Source organism: Filobasidium floriforme (genome assembly GCF_021052385.1).
Source record: "Filobasidium floriforme strain CBS 6241 chromosome Unknown HD553scaffold_13, whole genome shotgun sequence".
NCBI classification, from domain to species: domain Eukaryota; kingdom Fungi; phylum Basidiomycota; class Tremellomycetes; order Filobasidiales; family Filobasidiaceae; genus Filobasidium; species Filobasidium floriforme.
Window position 1 is genome coordinate 599,027 of NW_025763634.1, and position 25,379 is coordinate 624,405.

At 53.2% G+C, this 25,379-nt stretch overlaps 8 protein-coding genes across 8 annotated transcripts; 3 read left to right on the forward strand and 5 right to left on the reverse strand.

The window, feature by feature from the left end:
- Window positions 1–1,474: 1,474 nt before the first annotated feature.
- HD553DRAFT_285458 (major facilitator superfamily domain-containing protein) lies at window positions 1,475–4,535 on the forward strand. Its single transcript, XM_046178231.1, has 12 exons — window positions 1,475–1,862; window positions 1,965–2,023; window positions 2,101–2,209; window positions 2,276–2,389; window positions 2,471–2,551; window positions 2,619–2,724; window positions 2,809–3,187; window positions 3,268–3,443; window positions 3,522–3,699; window positions 3,785–3,850; window positions 3,935–4,050; window positions 4,119–4,535. The coding sequence occupies exons 1-12, from the start codon at window positions 1,636–1,638 to the stop codon at window positions 4,368–4,370; spliced, it is 1,863 nt and encodes a 620-aa protein (XP_046036040.1). The 5' UTR covers window positions 1,475–1,635; the 3' UTR covers window positions 4,371–4,535.
- On the reverse strand, window positions 4,536–7,316 carry HD553DRAFT_297080 (uncharacterized protein). The gene is made up of 5 exons (XM_046178534.1): window positions 6,750–7,316; window positions 6,004–6,625; window positions 5,764–5,870; window positions 5,536–5,683; window positions 4,536–5,444 (listed from the first exon to the last, which is right to left on the reverse strand). The coding sequence occupies exons 1-5, from the start codon at window positions 7,049–7,051 to the stop codon at window positions 4,656–4,658; spliced, it is 1,968 nt and encodes a 655-aa protein (XP_046036041.1). The 5' UTR covers window positions 7,052–7,316; the 3' UTR covers window positions 4,536–4,655.
- Window positions 7,317–8,971: 1,655 nt separating this feature from the next.
- On the reverse strand, window positions 8,972–12,789 carry HD553DRAFT_312855 (uncharacterized protein). The gene is made up of 5 exons (XM_046180152.1): window positions 12,692–12,789; window positions 12,520–12,611; window positions 12,337–12,455; window positions 11,024–12,262; window positions 8,972–10,949 (listed from the first exon to the last, which is right to left on the reverse strand). Exons 1-5 carry the CDS (start codon window positions 12,709–12,711, stop codon window positions 9,063–9,065), a joined length of 3,357 nt encoding a protein of 1,118 aa, XP_046036042.1. The 5' UTR covers window positions 12,712–12,789; the 3' UTR covers window positions 8,972–9,062.
- A 142-nt stretch (window positions 12,790–12,931) lies between these two features.
- HD553DRAFT_312857 (uncharacterized protein) lies at window positions 12,932–17,010 on the reverse strand. The gene is made up of 11 exons (XM_046180153.1): window positions 16,646–17,010; window positions 16,364–16,570; window positions 16,159–16,248; window positions 15,765–16,061; window positions 15,120–15,673; window positions 14,863–15,052; window positions 14,577–14,774; window positions 14,165–14,515; window positions 13,668–14,102; window positions 13,233–13,600; window positions 12,932–13,167 (listed from the first exon to the last, which is right to left on the reverse strand). The coding sequence occupies exons 1-11, from the start codon at window positions 16,986–16,988 to the stop codon at window positions 13,135–13,137; spliced, it is 3,066 nt and encodes a 1,021-aa protein (XP_046036043.1). The 5' UTR covers window positions 16,989–17,010; the 3' UTR covers window positions 12,932–13,134.
- Window positions 17,011–17,379: 369 nt separating this feature from the next.
- HD553DRAFT_324536 (uncharacterized protein) lies at window positions 17,380–18,699 on the forward strand (the record flags this gene model as incomplete). Its single annotated transcript, XM_046181501.1, has 7 exons — window positions 17,380–17,394; window positions 17,455–17,654; window positions 17,747–17,826; window positions 17,992–18,163; window positions 18,256–18,338; window positions 18,465–18,546; window positions 18,669–18,699. The coding sequence occupies 7 exons, from the start codon at window positions 17,380–17,382 to the stop codon at window positions 18,697–18,699; spliced, it is 663 nt and encodes a 220-aa protein (XP_046036044.1).
- A 235-nt stretch (window positions 18,700–18,934) lies between these two features.
- On the reverse strand, window positions 18,935–20,155 carry HD553DRAFT_49921 (uncharacterized protein). Its single transcript, XM_046184273.1, has 4 exons — window positions 19,713–20,155; window positions 19,358–19,648; window positions 19,153–19,272; window positions 18,935–19,066 (listed from the first exon to the last, which is right to left on the reverse strand). Exons 1-3 carry the CDS (start codon window positions 19,959–19,961, stop codon window positions 19,171–19,173), a joined length of 642 nt encoding a protein of 213 aa, XP_046036045.1. The 5' UTR covers window positions 19,962–20,155; the 3' UTR covers window positions 18,935–19,066; window positions 19,153–19,170.
- Window positions 20,156–20,318: 163 nt separating this feature from the next.
- On the forward strand, window positions 20,319–22,564 carry HD553DRAFT_312862 (uncharacterized protein). The gene is made up of 7 exons (XM_046180154.1): window positions 20,319–21,191; window positions 21,256–21,287; window positions 21,368–21,588; window positions 21,655–21,683; window positions 21,744–21,904; window positions 21,977–22,209; window positions 22,269–22,564. Exons 1-7 carry the CDS (start codon window positions 20,447–20,449, stop codon window positions 22,522–22,524), a joined length of 1,677 nt encoding a protein of 558 aa, XP_046036046.1. The 5' UTR covers window positions 20,319–20,446; the 3' UTR covers window positions 22,525–22,564.
- On the reverse strand, window positions 22,565–25,258 carry HD553DRAFT_285467 (Oxoglutarate and iron-dependent oxygenase degradation C-term-domain-containing protein). Its single transcript, XM_046178232.1, has 8 exons — window positions 24,900–25,258; window positions 24,739–24,840; window positions 24,557–24,663; window positions 24,395–24,484; window positions 23,973–24,317; window positions 23,806–23,893; window positions 23,096–23,737; window positions 22,565–23,032 (listed from the first exon to the last, which is right to left on the reverse strand). Exons 1-8 carry the CDS (start codon window positions 25,089–25,091, stop codon window positions 22,601–22,603), a joined length of 1,998 nt encoding a protein of 665 aa, XP_046036047.1. The 5' UTR covers window positions 25,092–25,258; the 3' UTR covers window positions 22,565–22,600.
- Window positions 25,259–25,379: the final 121 nt, after the last annotated feature.

Consider the following 25,379-nt stretch of genomic DNA (forward strand, 5'->3'; position numbering starts at 1 on the left):
AGAGCGAACAAGGCGGAGACGGGATACCTACAGGTTGACTATGCCAGAGGGGCTCGAGTCCCGTGCTCCCAATGCAACGTCCCAGCCGTTCAAAGCTACACTACTGGGATGGCCTAGGCTTTCGGACACTTGAAACCTGCAGGCAAAGTCATCACGCCTCAAGAGGAACTGTCTATCCATCAGCACTTCTTGAGTTTCATGAGACCGCTGCTCAATATGTATCCCCTTCGCTAGGCTGATATATATGTCTTTGTTGAGCGAGTAGACGTTACAATTCCGACAAGGGGATTTCGTAGCAGGGCAACATCACCCGTGGACAAACAAATCCCGGGAAGGCGTCCCCGATAGTTCGATAAAGACAGAAAGAGAGTATGATCGATAGGATCAGGGGCATCTGATGGGCTCTCACATCTCAAGCACATGACACCCCGAATCGCATGTCTGCCCCAGTTTAATCACCGACCCTACTCATCTGCATCTTTTGCCCAACGAAAACACCTAATAATCGAGTGAAAGGCGAGTCTTGTTCGAATCCCTCGTCAAACCCGTCCCACCCGCCAACCGCCTCGCCGATTGGAAGGTCATCACAGTTTGTCAGCTGACCGGAAGTGCGAACCTCCTTTGGGTTCGTTTGACCTCCTTTGGCTTATCAGATAGGACTATTCCCGATTTGATCCGACAAAAGAAAGAAACAGAAGGGACGACCATCCGCTCGGTTCCGCGATCCACGACCTTCCTTTGGATTGATCGCTTAATCGTGGTACCCTCCTTTGGCAGATCACCGTTGGGATATCGGTACAACAAGGTTCGTGTTTCAAACGGCGCAGTCCGCCCGAAAAAGAGTTGTTGGGAAGATGAATCTCGACGTTGGACATCCTTGGATTGTTGACAAAGCGGGCGGAAAGGTCGTCGGGATCTCTACCGTACTCTACTCGGAACTTGTCAGCCAAAAACCCAAAAGTTGTCATCGGCGCCGATCCCTGGAGGGGACGATTCTCGCTGTGGGTAATCAGATAACCGTCGATGCCCAGCCTAAAGCGGAATCAAAAATCGACCAAAGCGAGAAAAAGGCTGGGAAGTGACCCCGAACTTCTGTTCCGACATGCCTGGACAGGTGGGGATAGCAAGGAGATCGAGGGGGACGAGTGGTCAGCTATGGGGGGAACGAACAGCCTTTGGGCTGGGCGGAAGATCCGGATCTGCGTTCTGCGACATCGTTGCGATCGAAGCGATGTCGGTTGGACGATGTCGGTCAGGCGCCCACGCAACCTTGGCTTGACTTTGACCCGATCCCAGACATTGGACGCGCAGGGAAGGCGGAGGAAGGAGGGAGGGAGTTAGGGGCAGGTACAACCCACGACCGGAAGCTGTCATCCTCCCTCGTGACCTTTCTTTGGGTCACAAGGAGCATTCCGCTCCACCGCTCGCCCGCCCGCCTGCCCCTTGCTCTCTGCCTATCTGATAAAAAAACCTACGAATCCGAAAATTCTGCTGTCAGCCGATCGTCTTCCCCTCCTCGTTTCTGCTGTATATATATCTCACCGACCCCTCAATCGTTCCTCCTCTTGCCCCATCTCACTAGTGCCCAAAGCCTCATCGTTCCTCTTCAAATCTCCACATCTCCTTCCATTCGTCATGTCCGTCTCTACGAAGGAACACGACCACGACTTGGAGCTCGACAAGCGTCAACACCAAGACGCGGAGGCTGGCGGGATCCCTGCTTTGGCCAATGTCGATGACGACGCTCACGTACCCAACCAGATCCACGAGCTCGTCTCTGATGTCCCTCTTGCCGGTGTGAGGAGGGTCGAGACCGTACAGGCCGTCTGGACCAAGAAGAGTCGATGGGTCTTGTTCATCGCGTGAGTTACATGGGCTGGGTCGTCGATCGCCAGCGCGATCGTACATACACCCCGCACCGCAACGAGGCTCACATCCCGAAACGTCTCTTTGCTCTAACTCAGCCTCGGTCTCGCTTCGTACATCTACTCGTTGGATGGGACTACTGCTTGGCAATATGCATGTAAGCTCAGCTCGTCCCTGGCCATTTCTTTTCCAGAAGAGCCTCGACTTACGATCTCTCAACTCGACACCTTACAGTCTACGCGACCTCTTCCGTCTTTGGGAACATGTATTCTGGAGCCATTGATACCGCCGGAGCTATCATCATCGCCGTCGGTAAACCTCTCATGGCCAAGCTGTCCGACGTGTGAGTAGCCCAAACCTCTCTCTTGATCGAAACGCCCTCCTGACGCTGTTCTGGTATGATATGCAGTTTCGGTCGTGCGGAAGCCTACTGCATTGTCATCGCGTTCTACGTCATTGGATACATCTGCAAGGCTTCGGCTCAGGGTGTCGGTGCGCTCGCCGGTGGAACGATCATCTACTCGTAAGTTGCACTTGCAAAGCTCGTGTGTTCGATGCGGTCAACTACCCATGCAGTCGCCGACTTGACGTTTCTTCATCGCAGGTTCGGGTACACTGGATTGCAATTGCTTTCCCAGATCATCATTGCCGACACGACCACCCTCAGATGGCGTGGACTGTCCAGGTAGGCTCGACCGGGAGGCCCATCAAACGATAGGCAGACGGACGCTTACTTGCGTTTATTGCCACAGTGCCCTGCTCTCCACTCCCTTCATCATCAACGCCTTCGTCTCGGCCGAGATCGCAAACGGAATCTTGCCCAACTGGCGATGGGGTTACGGCATGTTTGCCATCCTCGTGCGTTTCACATTACGTCCAACGTGAAAAAATCCGAGAATTCAGTGGCTAACTTTATCCGGCATACGCTGTCTCTTGCAACAGGTCCCTGCTTGTCTGGCTCCTATCGTCGGAGTCATGTTCTGGGCTCAGATCAAGGCCAAGAAGATGTACAAGAACGAGATCGCCGCCGCCCGTGCGCTTCCCCGTAAACCCATCGGCACCATCCTCTACAACATCGCCAACGAGATGGACCTCATCGGTCTGATCCTGGTCGCCGCTTCTCTGGCTCTCATCCTCCTGCCTTTCACCCTGGCTCCCTTGGCCGATGGCAAGTGGAACAACCCTAGCATGATCGCCATGATCGTCATCGGGTTCGTCATCTTCCCCGGCTTCTGTTTCTGGGACGCCAAATACGCCAAGTACCCGATTGTGCCTTACAAGTTCCTCAAGAACCCCACCATCTTGGCTTCGTGCATCATCGGTGAGTTAGAATAGGAGTGGGAGATGAAAAACGGATGGTAGTAAACTCTTGCTCACACGCGCATTTGTTCATTTGTATAGGTTTCACCGACTTTGTTTCCTTCTACCTGCAATACACCAACCTCTACAACTTTGTCTTTGTTACCAAGGACTGGGACGCTCGATACATGTCCTACTTCGGTTACACCCAGACCATCGCTTTGACCGTCTTTGGTATCATGGCCGGTGCTATCATGTCGTACACCAGGGAAGTCAAGGTAAGTCGCAAACGTGGCGATCTGCGTGCACGAAAAAGACCGGCCCGCTGACAGTGCGATCGCCCTCGCCTCTTGCAGTGGATCATGTTCACCGGACTGCTGATCCGTCTCGCTGGTGTCGGGATGATGCTGCACTCGCGTGGTGCTCGAGGATCGACCGCCGAGTTGGTCATCAACCAGGTCTTGCAGGGTATGGGAGGTGGGTTTGCCGCCACCTGTATTCAGGTTGCTGCTCAGTCCCAGGTTCCCCACGTCAGTGAGTACAGCGTTCGCATGATTCATTCACAAGAGGGTTGCATTGGTTAAGAAGTGGCTGACGCCTCCTTCTTCAACTATGCTAGGCGTCGCTACGGTCACTGCCATGGTCTTGTTGATTACCGAGGTCGGAAACTCTGTCGGTACTGCTGGTGAGTATCAGCATCTCGCAGCTGTTCTGCTCAAGATACCGACGCGCAGGCGGTCTGACTTGTGGCTGTTCGACCTCTTTTCAGCTGCTACCAGCATTTTCACAACCCACATGCCTGGTGCGATCGCCAAGCATGTTCCCGGTAACAACGCCACCTTGAACGCACTTTTGTTCTCTGCTCCCTCTGTCTACGGTCGAGACGTAAGTTCATGTGCCGGGATACGCTCGTTGACGGACCTTGCTGACACCATCGATTTCCATCTCGTCAGAACCCTCTTGGCTCGCCCATCAGGGACGGATTCATTCAGGCTTACGAAGACGTCATGTTCAAGCAGGTCCTCGCCGCCACGATCGTCGCCATCTTGCCTCCTATCGCCTGTCTCCTCTTGACCAAGCGAATCAAGCTCGAGGACGTCCAGAACTTGGCCGACGGACGTGACTTGGCTGGAAAGCCGACCGAGGTCTCGCGAGAGTTGGGCATCGTCGACGACGACGAGTCGAAGGACAGGCGCTCGCTCTAGACAGGTCGTTCGACCCCTTGACCATCACCCCCACAAAAGAATTACCCAGCCCTTCAAACGGGTCGTGGTCGATACATTCGCTTTTTATAATAACTTTACTTGTAACCGAGGTTTATTACCTAACACTTAGACGACGAGGTTTTCAGGGTCACTTGCATGACGATATCATTCCGATTGAATACCTAGACCACTTGACCGACCCTATTACACAAGTAGGAGCCATTCGTACCAATACAACTCGATCCGCCACTCGTACAAAATATCTCACGCTGCGATGACCCATACCTAGCTTGTCGGAATGGCGAGACAGACCGCTATCCAAACGAGACCCCACACCGCTCCAACCATCAAAATATCTCGGACGACCTGCTTGTGTAATCGAATGACACGCTCGTCCACGAGAACGATCTCGTCCCCGAACACGGGTGGTTTTGGCAAGGGCGCGGTGACCTCGTCGGCGATGTTCCTGTTCTCACGGAGCAAGCGCCGTAACAAGGTCGACTGCTGCATCCCTGCCGATCGCCTTCGTTGCACGGCCGAGCTCGAGGCTGATCCCTCGTGATCTTCCTTTTCCGAGACGGGAAAGATCAGGTGCGTATTTGAATTTGTATTGCCGATAGTCGTTTGGCCAAGAGGTTCGTCCCAGGGTGAAATATCCGACATGTCACCCACACTGTAGCCCATGGCGAGCCTCGGAGCAGGCCCGTCCCAACTATGCGTCGAGAGCGCTTGATCCAGGTTATCCTGATGTACCGGATTTGACCCGGATCCGGCTGACAATGGATCGAGAGGATCGTCCCTGTCTCCCTGGCGATCAAGAACATTCGGACCTTGATTGCCAAATGTTGGCAACCAGACGCCCTCGTCGATCTCTGTCGACCCCTTTTCGATCGGGGAAGCTGGGGCTGGCGGATTATCAGCCCAAGGATTGACCCAAGCCCCACCTTCAAGGTCTACGCTGCCTCTCCTGGGATCGGCCTGTCTAGCCTCGCGTTCTTCCTTAGATTCCAATTCCCATGGATGTAATTGCCTAGAAGCTCTACCCCAAACTTGCGTACAGAATCCTCTCCAGGCCTGAAAAGGGACATCATGCAAATAGAAGCGAAACAGTCTGATCAGCCACCCTGCTGCTTCCCTGATTTCGGCGTCCCTTCGCCAGGCTCACCGAATACGTCTGCATCGCCCCGAACGAGGCAAAGAGGACGGAGACCAACCGGGGCAGTCTCCATGCGAACGACTTGCCGGGTAGGAGAACGACCATCAGGACGAGGATGAGGACCGAGATGGCAATGTCCGTTAATCCCACTCCGTACCTGCGTGTTCGGGGTGAGTGGACAAGGATTAGCCCAGACGAACCAGATCGCGATACAGAAACGAGACTGGCGGGACTGACCAGAAGACTTGTTTCGGGAGATTGACATTAGTCTGCGCGTATGATAAGAAATGGGGCAATGTTTGCATCTCGAGGAACCCGTAGATCTCCTTGTAGACAGGTAAGAACTGATTCATCCCAGAAGCCAGATGACGACGATGAAGCACGCAGATCAACAAAGGACAAAGAGATATCGATTAATTCAGCCTGCAGATTCACATCCTCGCCTAGATTCCTGGGTGTAACCAAAAGCAGACTCACCACCTCCGGATGCGTACTCCCCTCGAGGGCGACTTTACACCTCGTCCTCATCTCATCAGTCACGTTCAGCTCCCTCTCTGCACCAGGGACCAAGAACGTCCGGAAAGCGCGTTCGGCCTCTTGTCTCATGGGCTGGTCGGCTGGGTGGAACTGGGGCAGGTAAGTCGATGATGGCGAATTGGGGTCGGTGTTGATGGTAGAAGAGATGGTGAGAGTGGCTGGGAGGGCGGATTGGCTGGGCGTCAATGACGTTTGCAAATCCGCAATTTGAGTCTGGGTTGAGGAAGATCCCGTTCGTCGGAAGATGGACTGTAAAGGGATCGAGCTCGATCTCCTCTCCCTCTGCTCATGATCATCGCCTTCCGCTTGTCCCGATGAAATGCTCCTTGATCCCAGGGTCAACGTCAACGTCTTCCTCCTTCCGCCCATACCCATGTTCCTTCTTATATGTCCGAACGGTCCGCCAACCTCTCCCAGCTTGCCACTAGGTACATCCACCTTCTTCCTCTCTTCCTCGCTCAACTTCTCGAACCGCCGTTGATAGGACCGGAACCAGATGATGAAGAGGAGGTTTTCGATGGTATACTCTTTGTGGGTGATGAAGTTCTGGAATTCGCGAAACCTGCGATGGGTCCACGCGAGTCGGACGACGCCAAGACGGGAATATGAGGACGAATATCAGTACAGTCGATTTAGATGAGATTCTGTCAGAGTGTCGAGACGAGCTAGAGATTGTGAGAGCTTACGAGATTGGACTACAACTTCCTCCCTCCAAGACCTCGTCCAAAGTCACCTTTTCCAAGGCTTTCGACCCCAGTCTCTTCGCCAGCCCATCGAGGATCGGCATGTGATTGTCTCTGTTCTTCTGAGGACCATCTCCGCTTTCGTGCGTCGGAGATCGACCATGACCATGCTTGTGTTCGCCAGAGACGAGCATTGGGTTGGTAAGGAACGGGTCGAGCGAGGCCGTCGTTTGTCGACGAGTTTCGTCCGGATCCACGAGGTCATGCAAAGATGCACCGCTTTGGAGTGGAGCTGAAGATGTCATCGCTACTTATAATTCTGCTTCGTCCCTGTGGTACTGATCGATATATACTAGGAAGGTGTATTGGTAGGGCAAGAGAGAAAGACCTCAACCGTAAATTCTGGCTAAGATGTCCAGCAGGTTGTCCGAGCGGTAGTCATCTTCGTCCACCGTGTTCGAATGCTGTAGGGTACCCGGTCGTTAAGAATCGATCGATCCTTATCACAATGTTGATCCAAGAAGATTCGAGGCGAGGCGAAGTTGTGATGTATGGTGGTGAACGTCGTAGGTGGGCAACTTGATTTCCCACGAAGAGCCAAGAGCAAGACAGGACGGGATCTTTCGGTTCCGAAAACGGGGTCGGGTCGATCGCGAGGAACGACATCAACAAGATTACGGCAGCCATCTCGCTCAGTGGGGGCTTGCGGCTGGGATGTCGATGCTGATACCGAGTCGATCGCAGCAGGTCAACCTAGAATCTCACAATTGTAGTCATTGGCCGAGGGATGCATCAGGTCTGCTTAATTGCTTGAGGAGTACATGAGTGAGCATGAACGTACGGATGAATGTAGTCAAAATGTAGTGAAATCTAGAGACGTCAGAGATCAGCGCGATGTCGAATTCGCGCGCAGGTCACGTTGTTTCCTGCTCGGATCCTTTCCCGCCTCGCCCTCTGTTTCAGGTTGATCTCATCAATCGATCAATTCCGATCAAAACGACGAAGCTGCCCAATATGATGAGATCTAATCAGCCAACCACATAACAATCTCAGTATCGTCGTGGATCCTATATTGATACTCCTGCTCAACTACCATCTCCTATCGCAACCTGATATCGATGAGCTGATGAACGAACGATACGAAATGTCTCGTTCAATCTCAGCTTGGGAAGGCCTGTATGTCTCGTATTTCGTCAGCCCTCTCATCTTCTAGGCTGATATGATACCTCAGCTTTTACTATCCCGGATCGTCCAACGATCTTACCCGTTGGATCACCCGGACTCCCTTGCCTCCGCCAAGTCAAGGGTCGAAGCAGGTCACCCTTTACACCCTCGTCGTCACCGATACCGAAAGGATCGTCATCCAACTGAATACTTTCACCTCGAGACCAGGTTTCGGAACCTTAGAGAACGGTTTCAGGGCAATTCGTCGATCCGTCTTTCCCCGTACGTGTATCGTCATCTTAGCTTGTTTCGAGCTCTCGAGACAATTCCAGCTCACTGTCCTATTCGAAATTGAAATAGGGTGCGTAGTATACCTAGATCCGAAGGTGTGGACTGTGCAATCTCATCTGCCCGTAAGATCCCCTTGCCTCCCTTCCCGCCCTGCAATCTCATGGTTGGGTTCGGTTTGATATGCTCATTCCCATCTTCTCCATTTCTATCTTACCGTATGATCCATCTCTTCAATGCTAGTTGGTCGAGATCAACGAACTCCCCGTCAAAGTCGCTTTAGGGACCCTTCATCTCGGGTCAGTCCAGCTGTCGAATGTCCAGGATCGCCGCTCGGATCCTGCCTGTTCTGAACGATGCTAAACCAAACTCTCCCCCCCAACCGACTCGATCCGGCCACGGGATGCAGCTTCGTAGACGAGACCGACCACGGGATCAAACGTCTAGATACGAACGCCAACGTGGAGAGCTTCAAGAAGATGACCGAGAAGCTGTGAGTATGAGCCTCCTTTGGTATCCCCTTTTCCTTTCGCTTTCGATCGAGGAGTCTTTCACCTGGTCTGAGAGGCCTGAGGGTGGGCCGGGCCGCATGGACGGCGAGACTGGCAAGGGCCAAAACGAGAAGCTGATGGGTCCGAGACCGGACTTTCGTTCGATTTGACAGGGCAAAGCAGGCGATGGAAGCGGCTTTCGTAGAAGACGAAGAGGTCTGATCAGCACGGATGGAATGCCGACGCAGCAAAAATGAAGCCTTCTTTTTGATGAAACTGAGATTTGCAATGCCATTATCGTTATCATTGTCATGTCGCTTGGCCTTTATTGTACACATAACCTAGTCGAGAGCAAATTTGCAGAACCCTTTCACTACGAGATCGATTCGTTCCTCGTCAACCCTACGACCGCCGCCTGACCCGTCCTCAATTCTTCCCTAGACTGCGCCGTCTTCAACCTTAATCCGCTCGGCCTGACCGAGACTTTGCCCTTGCGCGTGATCCCCGTGGTTGATGCGGTACCCGCATCGATCGGCGAGTCGGCGAGAACCATATCGGCAGGATTTGTTTTGCTCAATTCCACCGGTGCGTCGGAAAGTTGATATCGTCGAGCTTCTCCGGTCGGCTTGTCGTCCTCGACAGGGCTTTGGGGGCGAGATGCTCCCGGATCCGCCAGCGCATAACGCTGGTTGACCGTCGTTGATGGCGTAGTGACACCTGTGTCATCTAGTTCGACGCTATTCTGACGAGAGGGCCGACCCAGTCCGATACCGTTGGAAGTGGCTGTCCGTAATTTAGCTCCGGTCTGCTCAATCCCACGCCGGGACAGACCGTTGCGAGCGGCCCCGACCGACGATACTGGGATACTGTGATCTCCCGATGTTCGGCGCAGCGAGATCTTGCGTGGGACATAATACTCGATGTCGAGTCCGTGGGCACTGCCCGGTGATCCAAATGACAACGGCGATTCACGTCCGCTAACGGCAGACTTGATCGAGGTTGATCTCGAGGCGGGACTCGCGGGACGGGCTGACGAGCTCAACATTAAAGGTTTGATACCCGCTCGTTCCTTTTCAGCCGGGAGACGAGTCGGCGGGACGTTGGTAGCAGCAGCAGCGAGACGGTTCTGCAAGGACGGCTTGCTCTCGTTCTGTGCAGTCTTGGGTCGATATCGGCCGGCCGGGTAGACAATACTCCCACGCGGCGAGATAAAGAATGACGGCGGGAGGCTCGTGTCCCTCCTGCTCAAATTTGCACCGCTGATCGAGGCGGAACGAGCCGGGCCGCGTGTCGGCGTAGTGACCCGCGGTGGAAGGGCCGTGAGAGTATCCTCTTGCGGCGGTGTACCCGGTACGACGTGAGCAGCGGCGGCGCCAAGATTGACACTCGCTTGCCGAGCGACCGACGCAACGCTTCCCCATAGACTAGATGCTTTGCCGCTCCAAGCCGATTGACCTGATTCGACCGAGTCTTCCTTGAGTGCGGCCTGGGCGGATGCCGGGATCGGACTACTCCATCGAACCTTTGCTGCTGCCGATATGTTACTGGACGCTTTGGCCACATTGGCGGCGGCGTCGCTGTCCATCATGTTCGAGGCGTACTGACGAAACAGCTGTTCACCAGAGTTCAAGGAGTGTCGAACGTTTTCCGCCTTGGGCAATTTAGGTGCCTGAACTTGGTTAAGGTTCCAGCGAGCGACAAGGTTATTGCCCGCAGTACTCATGATATTTGAGAATTGCGCTGCCAACGCATTCTCCTGTCTGTCCTGGCCATCTAGCGGACCTAGATCGACGTCATCCAAGTTCTGACCCTCCATGGTAGCAAGCACACGCTGCTGCTGTATCTCCCAAGTGACGCGAAGCACTTCGTCGACACCAACTTGCTCGATCGGATAATGCCTGATCAGCTCGGTCTCCCGGGACGACATGAGTTTCCGCTCGTGTTCCGGTCGATGGGCATCTCGCATATCAAAGACGATCTCTTCCGCCAATTCGTTCCCCCACATGTCCTTCCGGTTCGTCGGGCCATTTCCAGAGATTGTAGACGGATCGATCAGGCCGTCCCGCACCAGAATGAGCATTGCAGTACACATATCGACGATGGTTTCCATCTTTGGGTTACTGTCCGCCGACGCTGGCACCTCGGCAAAGACGAAATCCAATACTGGCAAAAGGTATATGATGGGGAAAGTACCTGTAAAACATGTCGTCAACCACCGATGGTAGATGTCGGTCGAGACAGGGCTCAAGTGACGTTCAGCCTGTTGTCGCGTAGGTTGTAAGTGTATCAGCCAAGTTCGTCGATTGTCGCCTCGAACCAATAATCTTAACTCACCATTACCCTGTACAAGCCCTCGTCTGCCCACAGTAACCGGCGCGCCAACTTGGCCGACCACAGCTGAGCTTGGTTCGGTGGACCGCCTGCAGCCGTCTCTTTGGACCCCGTCACGATTTCCCCGACCTCACCCATGAACGCGATCAATGCCCAAAATGTCTCGGCCTCGGCATGTCTCGCCCATCCATTCAAGACGATCTCTTGCGTGGGCTCTTCAGCCGCATGAGTGGAGTATTCTTGACTTCGTGTCTTGGTCAAACCCCGCTTTGTATCCTGAACAAGACTGGAATCGTCAAGCGCCTCGATCTCGCCTCCACTAGCAAAAACTGTGTACAACGCTCGGACGATTTCGACGACCGACGAGTCGTATGTCCATTCCTTGTGGCTTTTGAAGAAGACATAAAGCAGCCGAACAAGACACTCTGCGTGGGTGTCGGGTTTTGATAGCTCGATCTCGGCAGTTAGATCTTGCAGAACGGCCGGAGTGGGCGGTCGAATCTCTGACGATTTCAGGAGAGTGATAGAATCCGACATGTCTCTCGAGGAGGCTAGGTCGTCGTCTTGAGCAGTGGTAAGGGATATGGCAGGAGAGACAGGTCGGACAATGTCGGTATCGTGTATCCGATTGATAGCCCGGTGAAAATGCGGTGTCGCCTTTGCGTCCTCATCGTCGGGCATGGGCGACAAGACGATCGATGGATTCGTTATGGCCACGGGTTCCAGATGCAAAGATTTTGGGATATGACCGGAAGCTCCCGAGGCATCCCCATTCTGCACGGACACCGAGTCCAAGCTGTTCTGCTTCGAGCGGGTCGCCTTGATACGAAACTCTTCCGCTGCAATCTGTTCCAGCCGGGAGACCAACACTCTTCTTGTTTTGATCGGTTCTTCCGAATCAGTCGCCTTGTTGTGCTTGGAAGGCCCTGCCTCGCCCCTTGCACGTCCTTCATTCGCAACAGCATCTACGCCGTCCGAATCTTCACTGTCGCTCGAGCTCGAAGCGAGCGCCTCTGGGGGTTCTGGTCGGCGTTTCCTGATACTAGCACGCTTGAAGGCCGCCAGTGGGTTGGATTTCCCGAGAGCATTGGACCTGCGGTTCAAGAAACGGTATTTCTTGCTCGTTGCCTTGACGTCCCTTCCAATCGAGGCGAGGAGGGTGTCCGAGGTGTTCTCGCCCGTGTTTAGACCTTTCACCGGGCCGGCGAGAGTCGGATCACTAGTAATGGTTTTAACAAGGTCCTATTATCATAGAGCCCAAGTAGGTCAATCAGCTCGAACACACCTCGAGCACCGGGCACAAAGGGGATACATACATAGTACTTCCTTCTACGGTCTTTGGTCTCTCTCCGCCATGCCCTCTTATCGGGAGAAGCGGAACCCAGCAATAAGGAGTACGATAGTGGCCGCAGATGAGGAGGATTCGGGGGGATGCCTATGACGTCACAGACGATGATTCGATACGACCCGGACAGAGAGCGTCCTCCCAAGTCTCCTACCTCTTGCACAGAGCCGCCTCAAACTGTTGAGCTCTACGGTATGTTCTGTAGCATATTTGGACGAGTCGAGTAACAGCTCGAACGCATGCAATCTGGTAGTATTTCGAGAGAACAAAGGATTAGATGGCTTGTCAGCGAAGTAGCTGTACGGCGTCCTCCCGTCTAATTTCACCTGTTAATTTGGTCATCCATAGTTCAAGGACGATAGGTTATCTCCAAGTGTGTCATTACAGAGCTATCTTGCTTTATATCGAGACGTCGACATGCCCACCACCTTCTGATGCATCTGATGATCAGATGACTGGAATTGCTGGAGTGAATATCAACCGAAGTGGATGTGAGACTAGGTCGGTCGCGTCGCGTCACAGCTCAAACGCGTCATTTCGGGAGAGAGAGAACGGTGCTAGAGGACATAATTGGTTGTTGCTACAGCTACATGACATGTCGTAGAGTCCAGTCGCTCCTGAGGGCGGGCGGGGGATACAAGGTATTCGAGGCAGAAGACATGCAGTTACAGACGGGCTGAATGATAAATGCGAAGCGAGATGATAGTCCGTAAGAAAAAGTCGAGACCGTCTAGGTCGTTGGGGTCCGCGTTGACCTGGGCCTGCCCGATTATGCGGCAGGGGGAGTCAATCCCGCTTGGGACTGGTATTGTAACACTTGTCAGTTTGGTCTTCCTGAGTTTACCGTGCGGAAGTTGGCGGGCTCACCCATGCTTCCACCTTGACGACCCATTTCCCGCTACCCTTCTTTTCCCTGTCGGCGACCAGTCCAAACGTTTGCCTGATGACCTTTTGCGTGGTCGCCGCTTTGAACTGTGTGAATAAGTCTTGAAGCATCGCCTCCTTGTTCTTCTCACACCCTTGAATGGCGCGTAAGAAATCGCCGAGCGTATCCGCCGGGAATGGTGATCTGGTGACAGGAGCCTTCAAGGCGCTCGATGCGGGAGATCCAGGTTTGACGGCTTCTCCTACCAGGGTAGTTTGGAATGTCGCCACAGGTGGTTTGACAGGGACGACAACCGGTTCGTATGCCACGGATTGAAACGAGAAAGGATCGATGCTGTGCATCGGGGTATCTAGGGTTGCAAGCGTGAGTCAGTTGAGCAGATCATAACTGCTGAAGTTTCTCTAAGCGGAGCTTACCGTTCAACATGCAGATCTTGTACTTCTCCATGACGGGATCTACCACGCCCAACCTAGTCTCCATGCAAGGTCCCTTTTGAAACGGCACGAGCCTAGCAAACCGCTGATTCCTGCTGACAGCTCCTGCTTTGCCGACCTCGGTGTAGTAATCTTCGATCGGTCGCTGATCCTTCTTCTCAGCGCCCTGTTTATCTTCGGTATACCCCTCGGCGCCTTCTTCAAACTCGATCTCGTCATCGCCGACCATCCAGTCGTCCATCTCGTCTTCGTCTTCGGTCTCGGGTTCTTCGTCCTCGTCGAGCGTACTGCTAAGCTCTACTTCGGCCGGGTCTTCGGCTTCCCACTCGATCCCTTCGTCGATCGAATAATCCAGAGCATTGTCCTGAGCAAAAGGTGTTCGTGGTCCCACGGTCAAGGACGGCTTGCTCCAAGTGCCTAAGAAGGGGTCCGCGATATCAACACCTTGCCATGCTCGTGAAAAGACAGCTCATACTCACCCTCATAAGCCGGCCTCGAATCCTCCCAAAACTTGAGCGTCTTTCTCCAATACAGCCTTTTGTCCTCGAACGCTTTGTATACCCGTCTAGCTTCTTCTCCATCTCCCGTCTCATTTGCCTTGGTGATGAGCTGGTCTACAGTATAGTATGGGTATCGCGTCTTGAGATGTAATCCTGGTACGATGGGTGGAGGCGGTAGAGGTAGTTCTGGGTTCTTGTTCCGGCGTAAAGGGTCCCGAGAACGACTCTGCGACATTGATGATTGCCGAACCGGAGCCATACGCTTTTCCGCAGTCTCGGTTCGACTGAAAGACAAGCTCGAAAGCTGGCTTCGCATTTCTTTCAGCAAATCTAGAAGCAAATTGTTCAGTATCGTGCAGCAACAGGACGGGACGATGTCGCCGCCACTCACCCTCTTTCGTCAGCTCAGCATTCGGTTTCATCGGATCGGCCGACGAATTGCTATCCCTTCTGCCTGGCCGTCCTCTCGGTTGATCTGCTACCGTTTTGTGCAACCTAAATCTATCGACCGGAGCGAGCGAAACATTCGTTCCTTGATGGAACGGCTTGAAGTCGGCGCAGAAATCTGACAGCTGTACGCTTGATCCGCCTGGGTTGCCCGTTTGTCAAGACAAAGCATCCCATCAGCCCCACTTTCCTCGTCCCAAGCGCTCGATCGATCAGAAAGCTAGACTTACGACTGCTTCGACTAGCACTTCTGTCCCTCTTATTCTCTGCCCGAATTGGACTGCTCGCAGGTGCCCTTCCAAAGAAATTGCTCATAATCCTCGCCGACTTCTGTTTCTGCTCTTCAGCCTTGGCCTCGGCTTCGGCTTTTTTCCTGGCCTTCTCTTCCTTTGCTTCTCGTTTCGCTCGTTGTTCTTCCGTCTGTATGTGACACATAGTTAGTACGTTCGTATGGCTGGATCGCCTACGCTTGGCGTCGAGCGCTCACCTCTTCCTTCGGTTTCCGTGTGGATTTCTTCTTCTTCTCCGCCAGCTCCCCTGTTTCCGCATCGACATCCATCACTTCCACCTCCATATCGACCTTCTTTCCCTTCTTTTTCTTCTCCTTCTCTTGACCGACCACCACCTCGACGACATCCTCCGGATCCTTCTTCCCCAAGCCCGAGCCAGAGGCTACCGCATTTCCTTCATTCCCATTTTGTATTCCGAGCAATTCCAAAATCTCCGACTCTTCCAACCCTTTGACGAGTTCCAAAACTACCCCCTTGATCCCTCTCCTCTCTGTCCTCCTCCGCTCGAAGACATCCTTCAATCCCATCCGACCTTTACCTGCAGGTCCTTCTTTCTCAGGGATGAGGTCCAGGTCTTTGGCTTCCCATCGATTCAAGCGTAACGTCACTGGAATCTCGGGTATCGTAGAATCCATGTCGACATCGAGGCTCGTATTGGGTAAGAGTTGGCTTAGGTCCTCTTTCTGTAGGCCGTAAGAAACCTGTTCAAAGGTCTCCTCGACCGCCTTGACTAATCCAGTTAGATCGATCTCTGAAAACATCCCGGCGTCGAAATTCCGTCGAAATTCAGTATCCTTCATCTTCGACCCCTTAGAGACACCCTTGCTAAACTCTGAACTTACCAACGACCCCCTCGTCCTCCCCCATTCCCATTACAGCCGGCTTAATCTTCCCTCTGATGTACCTAGCCAACTCCTTAGACCCGGATATACTCGATTCCTGGCCAAGCATGACGATCAACGGTCGGTATGTCTCTGGGAAGACTTCGAGCTTGTTCTTCTTCTTTGCAGATGGCGTTGTAGCCGCTGTTGTTGATGTTGTTGATGTTGATGGTAGGGTTGATGTAGACGCAGAGGGGACGGAGGGTGTCGAGCCTTCCAGAGGAAGCGTATAGAGGTAGTCGTGGAATTGTACAAGCACTGAGAATCCCCCATTCCCGTTTTGAATGTCATCAAAAACATCAGCCACCATGAGTAACAGCATCGATATAACATCCTTCTGAGGGGTAAGACTTACGGGTCATGAACGGTGTATAACTGCTAACAACCCCCGCCAAATCGTTCTGATCGAGCGTCAAGAGCTTCTTCTTCTTGTTCAACCCGACAACTGTATTCATATAAATCCAATTCGGAACCATCGAGGTCGTGATCCAATCAGCTCTCGATCTCATTTGCACAGCTAAATTGATCGCTAGAACAGGGAATGAGGAACCGCGACCTACTCCCAGACTTGACGATGTCCGATCTTGATTTCCCTTTAGCTGTCGTCTTCTTCGTTGCCGTTGATGTGGATTCGGGTTTAGGCTTTGCCTTCTTTTCCTTCGTAGTAACACGGCTCGAAGAGGACGGCCCAGCTTTGGCTCGCTTAGCTAGGTTTGTAGGGAAGGTCGGTGAAGCCGGGGATGATGGGAGGTTTGTGAGGTCCAGCACTGCATTTTAGGAGAGGTTGAAGGCACGCGATCAGCGAGTTTGAGGGCTGGAATGGCATGGGCGTGCGGACTTACCATCTTCCGGGGTCCCATTCACTGACGGCCTTCCCCTCACATCTATTAGCATCTTTTGTTCATCGACTGCCTTCATGTCCTCATCCTTTTCTGTCTTCCCTTCCAGAGCCAAGTCTTCCTCGGCCTTTCTCTTCAGCACATTCCCGTTCTTCTGAGGCGACACTGGTGGACTGCTCATCCATTCCATCGATACGTCTTGTTGATTCCCAGTAGACTCCTCCATGATGGCGATAGGCATGGACGGTAACGTAACGGGAAAGACTCCTGGATCCACCTCCGGACTATGATATGAGATCCGATAACGAGTTAGATTACAGAAGGTGAGGGTATCGATATCAACCATGACCTCGTTCCCCACCTTGTCCTCCCAATCTCGAACTCGAACCTCGTATCGATTCATCAAACGCGTCCAAACGCGCCCTCCCCATCACAAGTCGCGTCATTACCATCAGCCGGATCATCGACAAGCGCAGCCGAAGTGCGCTTCTAGTGGGTTATACGGTAGCATGATGCCGGCATTCATTACCTGAGGGATGAGTTCGGAAGCAAACTGTAAGAAACGTGTGTGAGCGATCTTGTGACGCCGTTGACCGAAGCGATGATGATGATGAGGTGAAGGGAAGGTGGTCGGGAGAAGGTCAGCGTTACTTGATACCGAAGTCGTTACGGATACCACACGCTTCCCCGCACTTGACCTACAGCCAGAGGATTCGAAGAGAAACTTCATCACAGCCATGTCGCAAGAACAGGTAAGCAACTTCCTATGCATCGGCCTGCTCCGCCGCTCAACCTTTGCTCGAACTTGATAGACCACATCTACAACCGATCCTTCCTCCTCGCGGCCCGAGGAGACCAACCGATTCAGGCGGACTCTGGACAAGATCGAAGACATCTTTTACCACCCCTTCTCGGCGTCGGCACTTTCTTCTTTGCCTTCGACGTCGAACGAGGGCGGTGCAGGAGGGTCGTCGGGAAAGTCGAAACGAGCGGATAGGATCCCGGATGTCTCGTAAGTCAGCTCCTCTGATCAGCGAGGGACGTGTATACTGCTCCTTGAGTGAAGATATTGATCTCCGATTGGGTGATATCGTGTTCAATTAGAGCGTCGGGGAAGAACAGGCCTCTGATCCGGGATTACCAGACTATCCCCAATGCGGACAATATTCAAGTCCGAATCCCTAGTCAGTCCTTCCGCCCTTTTCAGTCCTCTCTTCTCTTCCCCTCATGACCAGTCACTGACTCGAACTCTACGAACATTCTGATTTCAAATGATCTGACCTATCGACGCACGGCCTTCAATTTCTATCCACACTTCGACCCCTTAACCTCGACCTAAACCTCAACAGAAAAACTAGCAACTCCGATCAAGGTCGAACAAAAAGTCTGGCTCGCCAACGAACGTACATTCATCTCGTACTTGTCCATCACGATCCTCATGTCCACCCTGAGCTTGGGATTGTGGAACGCTAGTGCCAAGGGGAGTCTGGGGAGGTGGTTTGGAGGGATTTACGCGGCCATGTGAGTAGAATGTGGCTTCGAGTTCTGAAGGAACCTGGTCGGGGGGACGAGATCGGGAAGCTAACATTCGTGGATGGGATGATATGGAACAGCTCGATCTTGGTACTTGTCTATGCTTATGCCATGTTCCAAAAACGACTGACGATGATCGGAACCCGGGATGCCGGACAGTTCGGTGAGTGTCTCGCTCTACAAAACTCTACCATACCATCTCCTCTCTCGATGTTCCTCATCGACCATCGCTCAATGACCTGACTGATGAACGAGACTGATCACGCCCTCGTCCTGACCATCTTCACAGATCAACTCGTCGGACCCCTAGTCATCTGCTTAGCCCTGTTTATCGCCTTGTTGGTCAACTTTATCCTGCGGTATCAAGACCTGTAAGTCGTCCTGCCTGCCTTCTCGATCGCGTACACCGCTTGCTGCTCCCCCGTCAAGCGAAAGCGAGCCCTTTACCTATTGAGAGATGACGAGCTAATCTCGTTCGGTTGATCGTGAATAGGAAACACACTGTCGAGGGTAACTTGTGGTAGATATTTGACCGGCCACGATACCCTTCTGAGCCTCCTCGATGGCGACCAGTTGCTTGTAACAGTATTTGACGCATGGACGATATCATTTTTATATTGCATCACGTTACCTCTGGAGCCGCCAGCAGCGTACGGTTGGAAACCTAGCCCACGGAGACGATCTCCAAGAGGGTAGTAGTGGTTGCTAAGGGGGTATCACAAGCGATCAACGGCATGGGGACAACGATTACTTCCTCGATGGTGAATTATATTGCATGATAGTATGAAGGCGACGGGCGGTTCTGAGATATGCTGTGGACGGATTACGGCGGACTGAAGAGACGGCTACGGTTTATGGAGACGGAGCGATCGTTGCGGTCGGCTCGATCATCTAAGAACCCGAAAACGCAGGGACAACGGTGCAGTGCATCAGCCACTTCTGTCAACCAAGCGAAAACGTCGGTTCTGCGATCTTACCTCTCGACCAGGATCCATTCACTGGAACCTCTTGATCCACTTGGACATCTTTTCCAGGTGTCGATCTTCCAAGCCTTCGAGTGCCGCCGTGATGCGTTCGAGGTTTTGAGCTCTGGAGGTCTGCTCGATAGGAACAATCCATCGGAAGATCAGCATGAGTTTCAGCACGTTTCAGTGCATCATACCAGAGATAAGAGGGACTGACCTGGTTGTTGGAGTTACTCGAAGCCGGACCAAACTCGTTGACGATCGCTCGTTCTCGATCGCCCGCACCCGACTCGGTCTTGCCAGCACCCGTCTCTCGTCGTGCGATAGGCGACGATGCGGGGATCACAGGAGGAGCATCGCTGGAGACGGGTTGGGCGTGGCTGACAGGAGGAGTGGGAGAGGCGGCGTTCCTGCAGGCCCAGTTCTGGCGGTAAGAATATCCCGAAGACTGCGCATGATGTTGCGAACGGGAATAGAAGAAGGCGGTCGCCCCGGCTCCTAGCGCGAACTGTGACGAAGATGACCGTTTCAGCTTCACCAGTAAACTGGGTAGAAAGCGCAAGACGACTCACCCAGATAAGCCTAGAAGGTCCTCGGAACCTTCGGTAATGCTGGGCGCCGTGCCAATGACCATAACCATGCCCGCATCCCGGTTGGAACGTCGTCGCCGCAGGTCCGGCTGGTCCTAGACCGGGCATCTGGGCGCGAGGATGGAACAGGGAGTGGTGGTGTACGTGTTGAGTGAACTCGGGGTGGGGTTTCGGACCTTGACCTGGGAAGTGAGGTCCGGTGTTGGATGAGTTCATCGAGGGGTCTGACATTGTTAGGTGTAGATTGTTGTTTATGTTTGTGATTGTTTGTGTCGATACATGTCGATAGAGGATGTCTGTAATACAAGACAATTGTCCAGCTTATATACACCACGCCTATCGACATCACCACTTTCACTCGTTGTGACGATTCGTACGTCTTTCGGCTTTTCAGCAAGAAGTATGCAATGACATGCCCGTGTCGACGACGTCAGGGAGACGGCTTGGTCGAAGATCGGACGGCCTTTCGCGGGATGTCTCTCGAGTCGTTCTGAAACGCTGACGCGAACTTGCCGGCAGAGATGATTGACTGACTGATGGGGGGAGCGGAGGCAAATCTGAGATGCCGAGAGAGATGCCGGGGGTGATGCCGAGGACGCTGATGAGCTGATGATGATCGACCTCACACGATCAGTTTGCAGCTTGCTCATCGTCATCGTCAGCGCCACGCCGAGCCCGTATCAGCTACTAGCTACTAGTCACTTACCGATCATGCCATGAAGAGGACAGAGGAACTGGCCGAGCTGCTTCTGCCGGCAAAATATCCTAAAAGGCAGCTCGAAGAGGCTCTCGAGCGTTCCAACGAGGATGTAGGGAGAGCGGCCGAGATCCTGCTGCTCGGAATCGGTCCGAGCAAACAGGCTAATCTAGGTGGATGGCTCAAGCCCAAGTCGGAAGGGATCAAGAAGAAGAGGAAACGATCTGGAGGTTCAGACGACGAGCTTAAACCCGAAATCCATCGGACTGGACCGGTTGGAAAGGAGGACACCGAGCCAATCGTGCTCAGCTCGGACGAGGAAGAATGCCTTATCCTGGGTACAAAAACCGGTTACCCTAAGAAGCCCGCAAATGTATCGAAGATTCCACGGCCTAGCAAGATTCTTTCTCTCGCAACGCTACAACAAGCTCCATCACCTCCGAAACGTAACATCGCTCAACCTCCGATTGTGCTTACGACACCCCGTTCAATCTCTTCGACCTTGCCTTGCTCCTTGGTACCTTCGCCGCTCTCAGCAGAGTTTGCGACCGCCTTGTACTTGTCACTAGTCGAAGAGTCCAAGAAGGAAGAAGTCATCTCCGAGATCGTCGATGCGCGGGGAAACAAAACGAGCGTCATCACCCAGGCGGGATTCAGACGGCATAAATGGTTCTTGAACGGGAGATATGTCGTCAGTCCGCATACGAGCGGGTATTATCGACTTTCAGAAGAAGAGGGCGGGGTGGAAAGCGGCGGAGAGTATTGTGAGTCGGACATTGCCTGCTGCGAGAAACGACGCGCCAGCTGAACATGTCGACTTGTGTATAGGGTACGCCGGGAAGAAGGAACCGGAAGCTCCTGTAAATCCACGGTTGACCATTTTGCGATCGTCGATGACAAGACATTCCTAACCGCTCGCATCGTATCGTACGAAATATAGGGCTTCCCTCCTCTTCTGAAAAGGGCAATGGAAATTATCAATCCCTTCGTGAACGATATCCTCTCTCCAACGCCCTCGTCGAAAAATTCCGGCCTGGATCCGGGATGGAGGAAGGACGCTCGGGGTGGGCGAGCTGGACCCAAGCGTTATGCACTGGAATATGATGGACCTTGGCGGGCGAATGTGGCTGCTGTAAATTGTTACGCGGGAGGAGAGAGTGCGTGAGTGCATTTCGAGCATAGAGTCAATCACATGAGTGGCTGAGACGGATACCAATCATCGCGCAGTGTCGGTTGGCACGCAGATCAATTAACCCGTAAGCAAACGGCCGACCTGAATCGCTGAGTCCATTCCAACTGATAAAGACGACTCTTAGATCTCGGACCTTACCCTACAATCGTGTCTCTGAGTTTAGGTACACCTCGGTCGTTTCGCCTTCGACCCTCTCCCGACCCGGACAATCCGTTGCTCGATGTACTCGGGCGTCCGCTGCGAACCTACGAAGTCGTCCTGCCACATAATTCCATCCTCATCATGGTGCGTTCCCACAAAGATGCAGTCCGTCTCGGGATCAGCATGTCTGACGGCATGCTTGTGTCATCTAAACAGCACGCCGGATGCCAAGAACTGTACAAGCACTCGGTCGCTCCGCTCGGCAAGGGAAAGAGTTTGGATCTTTTCCGACCAGCATGGGACATTGAAGGCAATCCCGTCGAACCTGCCAATCGGGAGAAGCGGATAGAGAGGATCAATATCACGTTTCGCTTTTATCGACCGGACTACCAACCGATTGCGAAGGGCGCTCGGAAAGGCACTCCGGTTTGTCGTTGTGGAATACCGACGTGAGTTTGTGTGTACGTCTCGGATACTCAGCCAAAGCTCAACCGGAGTTCACTTTCAGCTTGTTGGGTGCCGATCAGAAAGGAAAGGTCAGAGCGAATATGCGGAAGGATACAAGCTGCGATTCCGGCAAGTCAGCAGATCCAGCAGACGAGATAATATTCTTTTATCGATGTCAGTCGTCGAGCGCAACTGGCGACGTCAAGGGCTGCGGCTTCTTTCAGTTATTAGATTGCGAGAAGGAGGGTAAGGGTCCGATGATAAGTCAACGAGCGGATCCTTCGAAACATCAGGAAGGTCCAGATCTTGTTTCGTAATAGCGCCTTGACTCGAGCAATCGTAAATCTACGGATACATCTATGCATTCATGTACATCGTGGAGCGTTTGAAACCTCAGGCTTCAGCTTCGGCGTCGGCGTCGCTACCCTCTTCTTCTTCCAGCTGACCAACATCCCACTCTCCGCAAACGTCCCATCGACTTCCCTCGGCAGAGGTACTCAAGTACTTGACGAACCGCATGACACCGGGATCTCGCAAGACGAGCAAAAACTTGTTGAAGCCGAGACCGAGGTGGAGAAGAGGACCATCGTCCATATCACCGCCTTCTGAATCGGTATCAAAATCAGAAGGTGAAAGTTGTGACTCGTCGAATTCGAGCTCGACGCCTCCCATGGTGATCTTAGGTCCATCGGCTTTCTTTTCTTGCTCCGAAGTTGCGTCTCCGCTTGGTTCCTCGCCGTTGGCGGGTGTGTCTTCCGTCTTGGCGGCCTTGGTGGACTTGTAGACCGCAGGATCCTCGTCGACGTCAGGGGGTGCGAGGTAACACTGCTCAGGCGTCGAAAGATCAGCACAAAGCGAGATAGACTCGGACATCGAGCGCTGACATACCTCCCATCCACCAACATCCTGTTCGTCCTCATCCTCCTCTTCCGTCTCCTCCTTCGCCCACCAAGTCAAGCCTAACACGCCGTCCAATCTCGGTTCACCCTCCCTTTCTTCACCGTTGGCAAGGGTATAATCGAGACCTTTCCTAAATCGTCTGGCTTCCGCTCGGTAGGCCAATACGACCAGCGACGACACCACAGATAACCAGGCTCGGAAGGCCGGTGAAGGGTAAAGGTCGGTCAAGACGGACCTGATCGTCGGCGTTCGTGCTGCGGATTGAGCATCAACGGAGAGGCCGAGGTAACGGTGTTTACTAGCAGGTCCCTCCAGCTTCCACTCGTCACTCTCTCCGGTCTCGTGTGCCGGGACCAACTTGTTCCCATCCTTGGTATACGGTGCATAATCATCCGCGTCGACCTTGGTCACTTCGGCTTTGATGGCCTTGGCAACCTCGGGTTTCAAAAAGTTGTGCATGACCACCTCGCTACCCTCGACGAATTGACCGGCGAGACGCTCGAGCGTTTCCGAGTTGAGGTAAGAAGGTGATAAGTACTTCGAAAGATGCTTGAGTTGAGCGGCAGTCAGGCCGGTAGGAGGGGCAACGTCGGTAGGGTAGGGGATCATGGGCTTGGCAGGAGTGGAAGTCTGCAAGGTAGTGAAACGCGACGATCAGAACGCAATGATCATGGTTCTATACGAGGTGTCGTACTGACGATCTGAGCCAAAGAGCTGTGTTTCTGCTTCAAGATCGTAGCATCTTGCTTCTCATAGCCTTCTTCGCCCTCAATGGGTCTGTGGAACCTGTTTTCTCCAATATTGCAGATCAGTCAAGGGAACTCGAAATCAGCAAGTCCTTCGGCGAACGTCAATTTGGACTCACCATCCGTTGATACTGAGTCGCTGTCGACCTTCCCCACCGACGACCTCTTCGACCGAATGATAGCTCTTTCCCGGCTGAACCTCGAAGAACACCAAGTTTCCCCACTTGACATCCTCCTTGGCGGACCTCTTGATCGCAGGAGGTCCCACCTCTTTCGTCTCTCCATCCGCGATCGGGTAGAGCTCGAGAGTTCCGCCCCATTCAGGATTCCAGCCTTTGAGGAAGGTCTTGTCGGCTGAGGGAACAAGAGCAGGGTCTTCGAGGTCGGCAGGGCTGTTGGGCAGGTACAGAATGTAGGACACGACTCGGGTTGAGATGGAGTCATCGTGCAGGAGAAGGTGCGAGCTGCAGATTTGAGAAGCGTAAATGTCGGCTACATATTTGAAAGGAACTCTCTGAACAGATAGCTATGTCGAGCTCACCCTTGAGTATAGGTGCTGACTGAGCCGTCCACCTTCAATCCTGAAAGCGGTCCACAACCGGTCACCTTTTGAACGAACTGACGGAATTCTCTGGAATAAATCGGATCAACCCGTCAACACCTCGACCTTAAGCTTTCATAAAGCCACCATGCAGTTCCTCACTTTGAATAGATGCTCTCCTTGAGCTTGCAGAGGTAAGGGAGCTGTTCCAAGGTCTCTTCAGGCAGATGTTCGGGGTCGAGCGAGGTCAAGTCGGGCGTTTGTCGAATCTGACAAACTCGATCGAGCTATCAGCATATGACCGGCTTTAATATGTTTTTTTTTTTTCTTTTTGATGAGCTAACCTTGTAGATGTCGGTCTCCTTGTGCTCCCAACCCCAACCCGGCAGAGATCCTTCTTCATGACGCATTCCATAACTCCGGCTTTCTGTGACAATGCCTTCGAGCTAGATAAATCTGGCTCATAAGTGTAAGCTCGGCCTGACGGATGTTCAGAACGACTTACCACCGCATCGTCAAATAGACCGCCGACAGAAAGATGTCTGTATGGCCTGTTGTTCTTGTAATCGTCGGCAAGAGTAGCCGGGTCAGGCAGGTGGATAGCAGGACCCGCTGCGAGTCCTGCAGCAGAGACTTTTTGTTTCTTGTTGTTACGCTCCTCGGAGGCCGGAGAAGCCGATCTTTCTCGGGCAGGCATGATCTGGTTTGTGCTAGGAATGAACCTGTGAGTGTCTAGTGGTCTAGTCTGATGAGATGATACCTCGGAATGAAACGCTCCCTGCAACTCAATCCTTGATCTGACGAATCCAAGAGAAATTTCAGAGAGATGGGAGAAGGAGCGAGGGACATCAGGCTTCGGGTGAGACCGGCCTCGTGGCTGTTTACGTAAGCGAAGCGCATTCGATGGCAGCAGCAGTAAAGGTCGATACCCATTACTTTTGACCGCTCAAGGCCCAGCTTGCCCTGGGTATCGAATCTGTGCGGA

Excerpts from the sequence above, each read along its gene's own strand:
- HD553DRAFT_285458 (XM_046178231.1), top strand. The coding sequence starts at position 1,636 with ATGTCCGTCTCTACGAAGGAACACGACCACGACTTGGAGCTCGACAAG. Across the intron at positions 1,863-1,964 it reads CGATGGGTCTTGTTCATCGC|CCTCGGTCTCGCTTCGTACA; the intron begins GTGAGTTACATG and ends GCTCTAACTCAG. Across the intron at positions 4,051-4,118 it reads CCTCTGTCTACGGTCGAGAC|AACCCTCTTGGCTCGCCCAT; the intron begins GTAAGTTCATGT and ends CCATCTCGTCAG.
- HD553DRAFT_297080 (XM_046178534.1), bottom strand. The coding sequence starts at position 7,051 with ATGACATCTTCAGCTCCACTCCAAAGCGGTGCATCTTTGCATGACCTC. Across the intron at positions 5,871-6,003 it reads GGAGTACGCATCCGGAGGTG|TTCTTACCTGTCTACAAGGA; the intron begins GTGAGTCTGCTT and ends GGGATGAATCAG. Across the intron at positions 5,684-5,763 it reads CTCCCGAAACAAGTCTTCTG|GTACGGAGTGGGATTAACGG; the intron begins GTCAGTCCCGCC and ends CCGAACACGCAG.
- HD553DRAFT_312855 (XM_046180152.1), bottom strand. The coding sequence starts at position 12,711 with ATGGATGACCAAATTAACAG. Across the intron at positions 12,263-12,336 it reads ACCGTAGAAGGAAGTACTAT|GACCTTGTTAAAACCATTAC; the intron begins GTATGTATCCCC and ends CTATGATAATAG. Across the intron at positions 10,950-11,023 it reads AGGGCTTGTACAGGGTAATG|GCTGAACGTCACTTGAGCCC; the intron begins GTGAGTTAAGAT and ends ACGCGACAACAG.
- HD553DRAFT_312857 (XM_046180153.1), bottom strand. The coding sequence starts at position 16,988 with ATGGTTGATATCGATACCCTCACCTTCTGTAATCTAACTCGTTATCGG. Across the intron at positions 14,516-14,576 it reads TGCTGAGCTGACGAAAGAGG|ATTTGCTGAAAGAAATGCGA; the intron begins GTGAGTGGCGGC and ends ATTTGCTTCTAG. Across the intron at positions 13,601-13,667 it reads CAAGATCTGCATGTTGAACG|ATACCCCGATGCACAGCATC; the intron begins GTAAGCTCCGCT and ends TTGCAACCCTAG.
- HD553DRAFT_49921 (XM_046184273.1), bottom strand. The coding sequence starts at position 19,961 with ATGTCAGACCCCTCGATGAACTCATCCAACACCGGACCTCACTTCCCA. Across the intron at positions 19,649-19,712 it reads GACCTTCTAGGCTTATCTGG|TTCGCGCTAGGAGCCGGGGC; the intron begins GTGAGTCGTCTT and ends TCTTCGTCACAG. Across the intron at positions 19,273-19,357 it reads CGAGTAACTCCAACAACCAG|ACCTCCAGAGCTCAAAACCT; the intron begins GTCAGTCCCTCT and ends CCTATCGAGCAG.
- HD553DRAFT_312862 (XM_046180154.1), top strand. The coding sequence starts at position 20,447 with ATGAAGAGGACAGAGGAACTGGCCGAGCTGCTTCTGCCGGCAAAATAT. Across the intron at positions 21,192-21,255 it reads GGAAAGCGGCGGAGAGTATT|GGTACGCCGGGAAGAAGGAA; the intron begins GTGAGTCGGACA and ends ACTTGTGTATAG. Across the intron at positions 21,589-21,654 it reads TACGCGGGAGGAGAGAGTGC|TGTCGGTTGGCACGCAGATC; the intron begins GTGAGTGCATTT and ends ATCATCGCGCAG.
- HD553DRAFT_285467 (XM_046178232.1), bottom strand. The coding sequence starts at position 25,091 with ATGCCTGCCCGAGAAAGATCGGCTTCTCCGGCCTCCGAGGAGCGTAAC. Across the intron at positions 24,841-24,899 it reads GTCTATTTGACGATGCGGTG|CTCGAAGGCATTGTCACAGA; the intron begins GTAAGTCGTTCT and ends AGATTTATCTAG. Across the intron at positions 24,485-24,556 it reads AAGGAGAGCATCTATTCAAA|AGAATTCCGTCAGTTCGTTC; the intron begins GTGAGGAACTGC and ends GATTTATTCCAG.